Genomic DNA, 13,940 nt, shown 5'->3' with positions numbered 1-13,940 from the left:
TTCTCATCTATAACTTGATGTTAAAATCTGAGATAACAAATTCAGCCAATGTGAATCCATGGTTCTCTAGCATTCTAGATGTTTGTGTCTGTCCTATTTATGTAGTTGGAATTTTTATGCTACAAGGTTAGGAGTGTTCTTGTTGTTGAATTACTTGTTCTTCTTTTGCTGAAGTAACTTATTTTCTATGCTACCTAAGACCAGTAGGAAGTCATTCTGTTAGGCAATGATAACATCACAATTCATAGATGTGCACCATTGAACCCAGCGACTGATTCCTGATTTGCCAATGGGTGGAGAAGCATTGTATGATTGTGATCAGATAGAACTCATGCATAGGGCAACTGAACACCTTAAAGACACATCTCTTATCGATCCAGAAATAGAGCTATACACAGATGGGTCCTCCTATGTTCGCAATGGGAGAAAATTCACAGGGGCCGAGGTAGTTGACAATGACAGAATGCTTTGGCATCCAAGAACTTGGGGATTAAGTGCAACTACCATTCAGTTTATCGGCCCCAAAGTTCCGGGCAAGTCAAATGTATGAACAAAGAATTGACAACACAAATAGGTAAACTCTGTTCAGAAACACACTTGAAATGGACAGATGTTTTGCCTCTTGCTTTGTTCAACATAAGAACCAGGCCTAGGACTGACTTGCATATATCACCATTTGAAATGCTCTATGGTCAGCCTCTTTGACATGGTAGGACAGTAAAGCCACCTTACTTGTCCTTGTTGAGAGGGGAATGTGTTCTTCATGAATACTTAAAACAGATACGACGTAGAATTGAAGAACTAAGGGAACTGGGTTTGATTGTGCAAAGAATACAGTTAGACTTTTTGTTGCATAAGATAAAACAAGGAGATAAGGTATATGTCAAGAACTTTAATCGAGAATCTCCTACAGAACCAAGATGGATTGGACCAACTGCAGTCGTAATGACAACCCCAAAGTCTATAAAGGTTGATCAAAGACATCCATGGTTCTATGCTTCATATGTGTTAAGATTAAAATTTTAGTTTCTAGTAATAAAAGTATTATATTTTTAGAGGCTTATGAAAGATGAAGAAATAAAGAAAATATGAATATCGAAAGCACGTGGATAGGAGGGCCGAAAGGCCCATTCAATTTCACTCACTACATCTTGGGAGATGCATGTCCCTAGAAGCAGAAACCGAGAGAGAGAGTAGAAGTTTAAAGACCCCTCTCGTCCACTTCCGGGTAATCATGGCTGCAATCTAGACGCCACACGCTTCCTCTCCCCAGCACCAAACGAAATAGACTACATCAAAGGAGCATAAAAATCACCTTTGGCGGAACAGGACTCCCCAGTACCCCACAGAGGCGAAGGTACGTGGGGTTTGAACATTTCCACACTATAATAAGAAGGAGGAAAAGCTTGCACAGAAACGTGAACTGAGCCTCCCTTCCCCACCCCCACCTCCCCCACCAAACCAGAGTGAGCTACCTGAGCACTCACTGGGACAGCGAGTGAGTGGGGAACTTCTCTGTCAAGGGGGGCACTCCAGGGTCCTTGGGATCTGGGGACTGCCAGGAAAAACGTCTCAGGGAGGTTTCACGGGAGAACCCGGCGCTGAGCACAGGGGTCCATGGAGCTGTACTTGGGGCGGTTGTGCTGAACATCTGGGCAGAGCTAAACACCAGGGGCGGACCACGCGCTGATTATCTGGGCGGAGCTGAACACCTGGGCAGTGTGGCTGTGATCAGGGGCCCAGCGCTCTAAGAAACCTTGGAGACTGGGAAGAACTAGTCTGAGGCAACCTAAATTCACAGAAAACCCATCCATACCACCCAAAGAATTAAGTCAATTGTACAAAAAATCAAGCCATTCTCCACTTGACAAATGGGCAAAGGACATGAACAGGCAGTTCTCAGCCAAAGAAATCAAAACTATTAATAAGCACATGAAAAAGTGCTCTACATCTCTTATAATGAGAGAGATGCAAATCAGAACAACTCTGAGGTATCACCTCACACCTAGCAGATTGGCTAACATAACAGCTAAGGAAAGTAATGAATGCTGGAGGGGTTGTGGCAAAGTCAGGACACTAATTCATTGCTGGTGGAGTTGTGAATTGATCCAGCCATTCTGGAGGGCAATTTGGAACTATGCCCAAAGGGTGATAAAAGACTATCTGCCCTTTGATCCAGCTATAGCACTGCTGGGTTTGTACCCCAAAGAGATAATGAGGAAAAAGACTTGTACAAGAATATTCATAGCTGCGCTCTTTGTGGTGGCCAAAAATTGGAAAATGAGAGGATGCCCTTTGGGGAATGGCTGAACACATTGTGGTATATGTTGGTGATGGAATACTATTGTGCTAAAAGGAATAATAAAGTAGAGGAATTCCATGGAGACTGGAACAACCTCCAGGAAGTAATGCAGAGCGAAAGGAGCAGAACCAGGAAAACATTGTACATAGAGACTGATACACTGTGGTACAATTGAAGGTGATGGACTTCTCCATTAGTGTCAATGCAATGTCCCTGATCAATCTGCAGGGATCTAAAAAATACTATCCACAAGCAGAGGATAAACTGTGGGAGTAAAAACACCGATGAAAAGCAACTGCTTGACTACAGGGGTTGAGGGAATATGACTGAGGAGAGACTCTAAATGAACACTCTAATGCAAATACCAACAACATGGAAATGGGTTTGAGTCAAGAACACATGTGATAACCAGTGGAATCGTGCGTCAGCTATGGGAGAGGGAAAGGTGGTGGGAGGGGGGGAGGGGAGGAAAAGAAAATGATCTTTGTTTCCAGTGAATAATGTTTGGAAATGACCAAATAAAATAATGTTTAAAACTAAAAAAAAAAAAAACCCTCTCTCCTCATGGACCAGGTGATAACCTCACCTGGGATTATGAGGAACTCTCGGAGCTACCAAGGACTCTTGGGAATTGAAGTCCGGGGTTCAAATCTCCATTTTTACATATGTAAAATAGCATCACACCCATAATATTGAGTAGCCCTAGGAAAATAATCAACAATCAATAACAGTCCCTAATGAAAACAAAGGAAAGCACATGAGAGTACTTGCCACCAGAGTACAGGCAAGAGAGCATTACCCATATTAAAGATACAACAGGAAAATACCCCTGAAGCAAATAGTAAGTTCCAGAAAGAAAAGCCAGTAAAACAAAAAGAAATATGCATTTGAAAGATTAGCAGCCATAAGAAATAAAAAGCCTATATATATATATATATATATATATATATATATGTATATATTTTTATACATAGTCTCTGCCAACCACACAATAACAGAACAGAAAGAAACAGTGTTATTTCAAATGAATACATAGTTCTCTAAATTCTGTCTCCAAGAAATTATTATAATAATTACAAAATGAACTTCTTTGAGGAAAAATTCAAACATCAAAAAGATCAGCAAACATACCTCATGCACAATGCTATTAAGAACTTTCACACACCCATGAAGATATACATATGCAATTCTTAGTCCCATGTATGAAGATAAACTCATACAAAGCTTACTTGAATGAAGAATTATTGATAAATTCTGACAAACATTCATGAAGATTTCAACTTCCATGCATGTGTAAATTTCGCTCTTACATAGAAAGATAGCTCATGGAATGGGTATGTATACAACATGCATAATTGCATAACACTGATGCACGCTGTGCATCTTAAAATTTCTCAGACTCTATCCTTAGAATATTTGGTTAAGATTATTCCAATTTAAATAATGGAGGTACTTGATCAGGAATGTATTGGGAACTTTAAAATGACTCCACCCATACTTAGGCATACCTTAGGGGAAGATAAAGTTGTAAAACTCCTTACTGAACAATGAAAAGTACTTAACCCATACTTATAGTAAGGCAAAAACCTTTAAGCTAGGTCTATTTTTAGATCTAATACAACAGGGTGCTAAGTACCTATGAAGGTCAAATTAATCACTAAATGGTCAGGCAGCTTTCAAGGGACAACCTTAGCAAAGAGGTATGAAGTACTCAGAAGTTTTAGTCTACCCAGAGAAGTTGAGAACTAAAGAAGAAGTGAATTAAGAGTGGTCAGTCCAATGAGGGGCAAAATTACATTTTTTTCTCCTGGATTTCATTTTTGGATTGGATACTCTTAAGAATTCTGTTCAATCTGAAGCTGCTTCTGTGAGACTTCAATAGAGAAATTTATGGGGACTAAAGTGGGATATCCTCCCTGAGGAGAAATGCTGAGTTTGACATGACTACTGTTTCCAGAAATCTCTGTGAGGTATGTGAAGAAGCTGGGACAAGCCACCCTTTGTACCATGTGCTGAGTTGTTTCCCTCTTGGGAAGGAAGGGAGGACTTTGGGACAGCGAGGGTAAATTGTGGAAACATTCTCCATCTTATGACTCAGAGCTGAAGCTGGCTCGGTTCCCTTCTGTTCTGTTGTGTGCCTCATCCAAATTCTGTGAGCTAAGGTCCAAGCTTAGGTTTAGCAGAAACACAGTTGGATTTCTGAGGCTGATGGAAGGAGTTTTCCTCCTTGAATGTCTCAGGTATTCAGTGGGTCTTATCTGCAAACTGGGTCCATATTTATCAATCAGTTCTTGCTTCTTTGTTCTTTTAATTGCTTACAGATATTGGGAAGTATTGGGACCGCTTTTCAGGACTTTGGAAGTCTCTAATCTTTTCCCCAATCAGAAAGCAGATGACCGAACATTGGATTGTTTCCTTTGCATTCATTGGTCTTGTTTAATTCATCTCTTTTAAGGTAGAAAAGTCTCTTTCCCCTTGATTTCTATGTCCAGCCCTAAACCCAGGAAAGTGCCTGGTCCTTATTGGTTAAGCAGTTGGCATACATTGCTTTAATAAATTGATGTTCACAGTAGAACAGAGCTTTGATTCCTCAGGCATTTCATCTTTCACTTGTCAAGTTAACCTCTTTATTTTCTTCTAAATTTACCTGGAAATCTAGTCCCTGGGGCAAAGCTATCCCAGTCTTCCCTGTGCCACCCTGGACACTTCCACCCCTACTACAAGTTGCTGCCCACCACACCCCCAGGACAAGTTGACTGTAGGCACCAAGACTCTCTGACCCCAGCATAAGCCCTCATCTCCCATTATCCATAAGAATATTCATCAGTGGAACTCCCTTCCACATCAAGGTAGGGCCTCCATCTTTTCTCCATGTTTTCAGGCTTTGCCTTCTCCTCTGTACTTCTTCCTCTGTAGGCTCTTTCTGAGATGATCAAGACCATCTTTTCGTCGTCCTTCTCCCAGCCCTATCTGCAGCATTTGATGCTTTTAGCCCACTCTCTATATTCTCCTCCCTCTAGGGTTTTAGGGCATGGCTCTCTCTGTCCTGATTTAGCTCCTACCTTTCTGACCTGTGATTGTCTTCCCTGTTGGCTCCTTCTGTGAACTTTAGATTACTCCACCCTACTTAGTCTAACAAAAACAGGAATGTCTACACCCATACTTAAGGATTAAGTATTTAGGAGGATGGCCTATGATAGACATGTGCTAGCAAATGACAAATCGGAAACAACTGAGACCCTTGTGCTGTGTAAAGATTAAAATTTAGGGGAGACAGGGAGACTGAGGCATCTGAGGCAGGTAGAAATTAGTTTCTCTCTGCAAGGAGTATTATAGGATAAGAGACATGTGTCCAGGCCATAGAGAGGCCTAGACACAACCTCACCTACATTATGAAAAAAAGCCACATCTGCCCCAAAAGGAAGTCCAAGAGAGCGAGCGCTCCTCCAAAGCCTTTGAATCAGCTTAAATACCTTCTCGATCTCGGCCCAGGTGAGATTACAAGGCATTCTGGGGAAGTGGAGCAAAGGCTCATGGGGATTTTAGTCCTGTATTCGAGTCTTATTCCCCCCCCCCCCCATTTGATCGTTTGAAAAAATTAATTTTTTTCCAAAGGATCATGAAAACATAATCAATTTAAAGATTACAATAATTTGAGGATAAGAGAAAAAAAAGAAGAAAACCAATAATTACTGGACGCATTGACCGAAAGCCAGTTAGGGGGTCAGTCCCCTTTGGCATGAAAGTATACATACAAATAAATGTTCAATCAACTACATCCAAAGTTCAATTTTGTGCAGCTGGCTGGTCTGGAGGCTTCTTCATGGTATCTTCTCCAACAGTTCAGTTCTGGATTCAGAGGGGTAGCATCTTCTTTACCTAAAATTCTTCTCAAAAGGAATTTAAACTTTGCAATTTAAATAATGATATTTTTTTACATTCCCCCCTTTAAGAGGGTGATTTAAAAAAAAAGGATCACTTAGGGATGCATGGCTGAGGTATGAGGTATATGAATCAATTGGCAAGAGATATTAAAAAGACATCAGAAAAATCAAAAAGAAAAGAAAAATTCCTGGATGAAAATATAGACTATCAAAGTCTTATGTGTAAAAATTCCAAGTAAAAGAAAAATAAATCTATAACAGGTCCTTCAATCAGGGCCCAATCAAAATTATCTAAACAATGATGCATTTACCCAATCAATAGCCAGGACTACAGAAAGGTTACCACACTATGAGAGGCAGAAAAGAAAGGGACCAGATTATAGAAGCCAAGTAGGAGCCAAGGTTTTGGGGATACTTGTCTGTGAGTATCTTCGGGGTGAGTGTGGATACAAGGAAAGCCTATGTCTTAACACATGTTAAACATAGTAACCTCGAGTCTTCACACTAGGTTCAAGACCTTTGTATTGGCCTAGAAGTGCATCAATCCATCCTGGATTGGCTTTTCTTTGGCTTTGTGCAATGGCTCTTGTGTGTATATCTTGTCCTGGAATCAGACAGAATCATTAAGCAAAGTCCCATAATTTATTTAAATAATTAGTGGCATCATTTTTATAGTCACAAGCTTTTTGGGCATGCTCTGACAAATGTATCTTATACTTGTAGTACTGAAAAATCAAAACGTTAAAGAAAATCTTAATGCTGGTGACATGTGCTTCAAATATAAAAAGGAGAGAAAAAATAATAAAAAAAACTGAAAAAGTATATTGCACATGCAAGAAAATATAATAATAAAAGAGCTTTAAAAAATTCAAAAATATAGCTTATAATCATTGACACTCTGTGTCAGCTAAGAAAATATAAAATGCAAGGCTTTCTCACCAAAAATGAGATCCATTTCCTCTTAATATCTGGCCATGATCACTGTGAGTAGAAAGCAAAAGAATTGAACAAGGTTAACAATTTTTCATTTTTAAAAATACAGTAGTACAACTATGTAGTTACCAAAATCCCCAAAATTCTCAATAGCCCAATTAATTGCAATAGCAAACACACTTTTATATTTCACATAAGTTGCTGTATGACATTTTTAAAACCTATGAATTGATGGATATTTGTCACAGTTTTTACAAACATAGCAATCTTTCAACCTTGGTATTTAAACATATTTTTTTAAACAAAGTAAAACTCATCTTGGGTTAAGAACATAATCAAGAAATCTAGATATTCTGGTAGAAGTAAAATAGTGAGCTGAAGAGTATAAATAAAGGGGTGCTCCTTTATCTTGGAGGCTTTTAGGGATACAAATGCCCTGAGATTAACTGCCCAACCTCCATTCACATGTGGGAATGTTGGGGTTTATAAAATGTATTTCACTTCAGCTACTATTGGCCTTACCTCGTGGTAGGGGAAGGCAAAAATAACCAGAGATTGTTAAGAAAAAAATTCCAAAAATCATATTTAAAAAATCCTTAAAATCAAATCATTTGAGGTATTTAGCACATTAAAATTTCCATGGTTGTTAATACAATTATAACCAGTTCTGAAGTCCATCTATCCTCAGCAAAATAGAAAAAAGCTGTTTATTCATATATGGGCTTATTCACAATAATATTTGTTCAACACAGTTATAGGGGGAAAACAACAGAATTTTAAAAACTAAGTACATTCAAAATAAATTCAATCAACCTTCAGTTCAAGCAGAATAATATTGAATCCAGTAATATATGAACTTAAAATCACAAAGTTAATCCTTAATAAAAAATGCAATAGAATACAGAGATTTTTATAAACCATTGGAGTTTGAAATGCCTTAGAATATAGCCTTTAGTCTTCAAAGTTCCTTGGGTTCTTATCCATTTAAATGTCTATTGTCAGAAGGCAGTGGTAAGGGCTAGGCTGTGGGGTTCAAAGGACCCGTCCAGGGCCCCACAGCTGGGAAGTATCTGAGGCCAGATTTTAACCCAGGACCGAATGTCTTTATGTCTGGCTATCAGGTCACTGAGCCACCCATTTGCCTCCCCAAAGTTAAAGTTGAATCTTTGGGCTGAGTCTGCTCCCTGACAGGCAGGTAAAATCAATGAAATTACCAGAACAGTCAAAAATCCTTTTAAACAGCCCATTGCTTTTTAAGTTTCTGTTTGAAAAGATCTGTTTCTTCTCTCTAGTCTCTCTTTCCCTTCTCCCCTGATATGATCCCTCCTTCTGCCCTAGTCCATGTGGAGCCAATATGCCCCGTTTGCTCAGAGGCTTAGCCTAAGGGAAAATTTCTCTCCCCTCCTCCCACATGGCCAATACTGTTACCAGCTGGTCGAAATGAGTCCTGAGCTATCTGCTCCAAGGATCTGGGTGATGAGCCGTCTGGGTTGGAGGCCAGATGGGTGAGGGACAGACCACCAGGGTGGGTCAGGCTGGGAGCCATCAGGTGAGAGGCCAGAAGCAGAAGCAGGAGCTGGAGCAGGCCATAGGCAGGTGCTGATCAAGATGGTTTTCTAAAGAGCATCTTGGAGAATCGTGACTTTAAAAAAAAATTCTCTAGGCTAAAAATTTTTGGAGAAGTTCTCATCCCTTCGTGGTCGCCATCTGTTAAGATTAAAATTTAGGGGAGAAGGGGAGACTGAGGCATCTGAGGCAGGTAGAAATTAGTTTCTCTCTGCAAGGAGTATTATATTTTTTAGAGGTTTATTGAAGATTAAGGATTAAGAAAAATACAGGATAAGAGACACATGTCCAGGCCATAGAGAGGCCTAGACACAACCTCACCTACATTATGAAAAAAAAACCACATCTGCCCAAAGAGGAAGTCCAAGCGAGCGAGAGCCCCTCCAAAGCCTTTGAATCAGCTTAAATACCTTCTCGATCTCGGCCCAGGTGAGATTACAAGGCATTCTGGGGAAGTGGAGGAAAGGCTCGTGGGGATTGTAGTCCTGTATTCGAGTCTATTTTTTACAGCTGACCTATGTCAAGCTCAAGCTACCATTGGTACATGTGAGATGCAGGAAACTGATGTAAAAACCTTCTGTATATTTCGCATCACTTCCTCCCTCCGGGCTCTTTGACGGCCTAGAGGTGGTTGGTGCCACCTTGCTGAGCATCTTGACATCTTGGCAAGGGTGCTCCTATTGTCCGGGTTTAGCGGTGAGTTTTCCTTGATACCATAGTGGAAGAAGCCTAGTAACCTAGCTCAGGTGAAGCGTCTTCTCTGAGCTCTCTTGGAGATGAGGTTGATTCTTCTTCTTTTACATTCCAAACATCATCCTCTTAGATAGTGTCTAATTTTCTTCAGAGACCTCCTGGCGGAGGACTTTGAACCCCCCCACCCCCCTGGCCCAGGCCAGTTGGAAGAAATCCTATCCCCTTTCTGTCTCTCTTTCCTTAATTCCTTACCTCTCTATTAATTAAACCACCATAAATTTCCAAACTGACTTGGGTATTTTATTTGGTAAATATTTGGGATATTCCCTGGTAACCAAATTAATTTAGATGAGGTCACAACCCTAAAATTATCCTTACACTCCTCTAGATCTTCTAACACTAGGGTTAAGGTGAGGGATTTCCTGCAACCCTGTCTTTGGCCCTCCACTCTTCTCCCTCTGGACTTCTTTACTTGGTGATCTCATCATCTACCAGTGATGTAATCAGAGTCTCAGATCTATAGTTTCTGCCCCAATCTCTGTGCTGACCTCTAGTCTTGCATCTCAAATTTCCTTCCAGGGATTTTCACACTAGGTGACCAGGAGCTATCTTGAGCAAAGTGTATCCCAAACACATTGTTTTCTCTTATCTAGACAGAACACCCACCTTTTCTATAGCTGTGTCCTATGAATTTTAAAACTATTCCACTGTAATCAGACCATTCTTTAGAAGATCTGATTGAGCTATTTCCTGATCAATAACAATAAGAGATAGTTGGAATAACAGAATCAGGAGAAACTACATTTCTCCTCCCTTCTTAGTTTAACAAGATTAGGAAGGTCTCCATTAAACTCAAGATTTAATTATCTGAGAAAATGAACTTCAACAGACATGTGGGAAAAAAAGGACAGACCTCTGGGCTGTTCTAAGTCAAGCTTGAGCCACCCTTGGCACATGTGAGAGGCAGGAAGTGAGGTAGAGAACAGCCTCTATAGTTCTTGTGATTTCCTGTGGAGAGGGCTAGAATTCAGTTCTTCCTGGAGCTTGAGCTTGGAGGAACCCCACAGACAGCTTTCCTTCAGACCGGTCAGGTGAGTGATAAGGACTGACCCATTTTCTCTGCCTTGGCTTTCGAATGCCTTAACACCCGCTATTGCTCAGACTGAGCCAGAGTGGTTCTGAGTTAAATTCCTTTCTTTATCTCCCTCTTTCCTTCCATCTCTCTCTCTCTGTCTCTCTCTCTCTGTCTCTCTATTTCTCTCTCTCTCCCTCTTCTATTTCTCTAGGAGATGGTGACATTCCAGGATGTGACTGTGGACATCACGAGGGAGGAGTGGGGTCTCTTGTCCCCTCCCCAGAAGGAGCTGTACAAGGAGGTGATGCTGGAGAATGCCCGGAACCTTCTCTTTGTGGGTAAGGAGACCCTCTCTGCTGCCTGAGTCTACCATCTAAGGGAAAATCGCCCTCAGCAGCAGGCAGGGTTGGTAGTAGTTTTCAGTCATGAGGAAGGGATGAGGGCTGGTATGCTGAGTCCCTGAGCCAGGACCCTCCTGCTGCCTGGTTCTCCTATAAAAGGACTTTGTATTGTGTAATAGGAACTTCGGGGCTCCCTTTTTTGCCCCTGATGTCCAAGATCAAATGCTTGCTGGAGAAACTCAGAGGTGGACATAATCTCAAAGCTGATTTTGAGCAGAGCCAGTGAGGAAGGGATAAAAGGGATGAAGTATTTATAATGGCCTGCTGCTTTTCCAGGGCTCTGCCTGATTCTGTCTTGACATTCCTTTACCCAGAATTGAATCTCTGAAACCCATCTGGCAAAAGTGTTCAGGAGGGTTTCCTTCCACCATCTTCCTCTCTAAGGTGGATCTTCTATTGGGCATCTTTTTCTCTTTAACCAGCATAAATTCATAGCTCACAACTACTTGGTGTCCCCAGGACAGATGGTTTGTCCTTAGTCTTCCTTCCTATTGCCCTAATCCTCCAGCAGAGCCAGTTAGGAAGGGAGGGATGGGATGAAGTGTTTATAATGACCTGCTCTAGGCCTGGGGCTCTGCCAAGAATTTTATCTGTAATATTCTGGCACTTTTTCCTCACCTGCATCTTCCTAATTCAGTGACTGTATTATCCCAATTTTACAGATGAGGAAATAGATTGATTTAAGTGGCTTTTTCTGAGGCACCTACTTAGGAGTGCTTTGTGGCCAGATGTAAATGGAGACCTTCCTGGCTCTGAGCTCTCTCCCCAGTCCATTCCCCTTCTAGCTGCCTCTACTTTGCAGGTAGTGTAAACCTATGAACTTAATCCAGCCTTCTCTAAAGGAAATGCCCCAGAACCAATATTTAAATCAACCTTCTACCCCCTTTTTTCCGCTCCCTAAATGCTGAGGAAATCCTCCTCCAGGGCTCCCGCAGGCCCTGCTTTCCCTTCTCTGTGATTAATCGGATGAATGGACTGGCTGAGAGACAGCATTGGGCCCAATAAGGATTGCTGAGTTTCCCAGCAGAGGATGCAGAAAACCAGGAGAGAAGAGTCCATGAGGCTCAGAGAGGTGTTGGAGAGGGAGGAGAATGGTGGGTAATGGAACAGAAGCCAATTCCTCAAAGTCCTCAGATCTAGTTTGGGAGTTTAGGAGATACTCCCTGAATGGACCAGAACAGAACTGGGGATAGGGAGGGGCTGCTGCTAATTCCAGGTCCCACAGCATGGTAACAGGCCCATCCTACCCTAGGCACTTTCGTTACATTCACTGAGGGAGGTGGGCAGACCTGGGTCGGAACTCCATTGCCAGTCTCTGAGTGGAGTCATTGGACTCCCCAACCTTTCCCTCAAGAGAACTCAGTGACATACTTCTCTCCGTTCTCTGACTGTTCCCCATGCCCAGGGCTTTTAGGTCCCCCAGAAAAAGTGATCTCTTATTTGGAGCAGAGGGATGTCCCATGGATTCTGGAGCAAGAAAGTCTGAGGATCTGGTACCCAGGTGAGAGAGGGAAAAAGAGGTGTGGGAGAACCATGGTGACCAGAGGCTTCCTTTTACTCTGGTGATGCCAGGGCTATTTTGGGGGGCCGGAGTACCCGACTTGGAATTCTTTTTCAGAGCTTTTAGCAGGTACTGCCTGGGCAAGTCCATGAGCCCCTGAGCCTCAGTTTTCCTATCTGTAAGATGAGGCTATTGAATTCCATTTCCTATTAGCTCCCTTCAGGGGACCTGTCTGTGATCCTCTATGAGGGCTTGCTCTGTGCTGGGTCCTGGGGTAAGTTGTGGGGGACATCAAAGGTTTCAGGGAACATCCCCTGCTCTCCTGGAAATCACCCTGTAGTAGAGCAGACAGTAGTATGCCAGCAATTCTATTGAAACCCTCAAGAGCCCAGATCCAGGGCAGCTAATCATGAGAGGGAAGGTTCTGAAGGTAAGGAGTACTGGAGAGGTCAAATGTGGGGAGGTGGCCTGGGTTTTCAAGAGAACCAGACAGAGGATTCTGGAGGAATGTATAGTCAATTAAAAAAAGGAGAAGCACCAGCACAACTCACTGCAAATGGCCATATCTAGCAGTTTAGCCATGAACCGGAGGACAGATGATGGATAGTACCTCATAGGGAGGAAGAGATCAAGTCCAAGTGTTTGGAGCATTGGGGTGAAATGGTTAAGCCCAATGTCCAGTCAGTAAACATGTATTAGATAAATATGTTTAAGAACAGTGCTTAACTCTGAGCATACAAAGGAAGGTAAGCACCAGTCTGCGCTGTCCTGGAGCTCACAATCTAGAATCCAGACATGGAGGTGGTTTAGAAAGAAGCAACAGATCCTGAATCTTCCTCTGAGATGATCCAGGGGTAAAGGAGTGTTGGGGAATGGAAATGCGTTTAATTCAACAGGGAATTCAGGAACTACAGGAGTAAAGAGAATGCAAGTTTAAGGAGAAAAGCAATCAAAGGAGGAAATGATCCACATTCTAATGATAAACATAAAGACCATTTGAATAAAGCCCCTACTGTGTGTCATACAGTTTTGAAGCTTGTGAAATGCCATGTTTTTGTTTAAATTGTATTTAGTAGAAGGATTTTATTTTAGTAAAAAGAGGCATGAAAAGTAATAACTTCCCTCAAGGAGTAGGGAACAGAAGAAAATCTTCTGTACTTTGAATAAATACAAAAAAGAGTAGTAAATTCCAACAATTGATCTCAGATACTGGAATAAAAAAATAAGGTTGAAAGCAGTCATGAAGGGAATTCCATAATTCTAACAGAGAAGCTAAATGATGAAATAATAGAAGTGTTTAGTCTACATGTACCCAGTAGTGTCATACCTATCTTCCAAAGAGAGGATTGAATGTACAGATAATGAAAAGGAAAAGGAAAAGAGTGAAAGTGAATTGTCTTGTACTGTTGACAGAACATGCCCAGTTACAAGATTTGGTCTCATTTGCCAGGATTTCAGGTCAAGTCACTCATCCAGACTTTCTGAGTTGATGGTCTGAGAAGGGAATATAATAAAGCTAGTCTGTCCCATGTCCCAGATTTGTTATGAAGAGTCAATGAGATCATATGGAAGACTCTTTATTATT

The 13,940-nt window shown here is 41.6% G+C and overlaps 2 protein-coding genes across 5 annotated transcripts in view; both read left to right on the top strand.

Moving 5' to 3' along the window:
• The window catches only part of LOC107652138 (zinc finger protein 420-like), a 181,726-nt gene that overhangs the window by 99,510 nt on the left and 68,276 nt on the right, over positions 1–13,940 (top strand). The gene's annotated exons all lie outside the window — the stretch shown is intronic.
• Positions 1–13,940, top strand: part of LOC100617283 (zinc finger protein OZF-like) — a 31,597-nt gene that overhangs the window by 15,849 nt on the left and 1,808 nt on the right. For 2 of the 4 annotated variants that reach the window (XM_056820259.1, XM_056820260.1), the window contains 2 exons: positions 10,665–10,791; positions 12,260–12,355. In XM_056820259.1, coding sequence (XP_056676237.1) covers positions 10,665–10,791; positions 12,260–12,355 — 223 coding nt within the window. The other 2 variants (XM_056820262.1, XM_056820261.1) reach the window with 2 other exon arrangements.

This window comes from Monodelphis domestica, chromosome 3 (assembly GCF_027887165.1).
Source record: "Monodelphis domestica isolate mMonDom1 chromosome 3, mMonDom1.pri, whole genome shotgun sequence".
Lineage (NCBI taxonomy): Eukaryota > Metazoa > Chordata > Mammalia > Didelphimorphia > Didelphidae > Monodelphis > Monodelphis domestica.
Note: the sequence above shows the minus strand (reverse complement) of the source record. Positions and strands in the feature narration are given on the sequence as shown.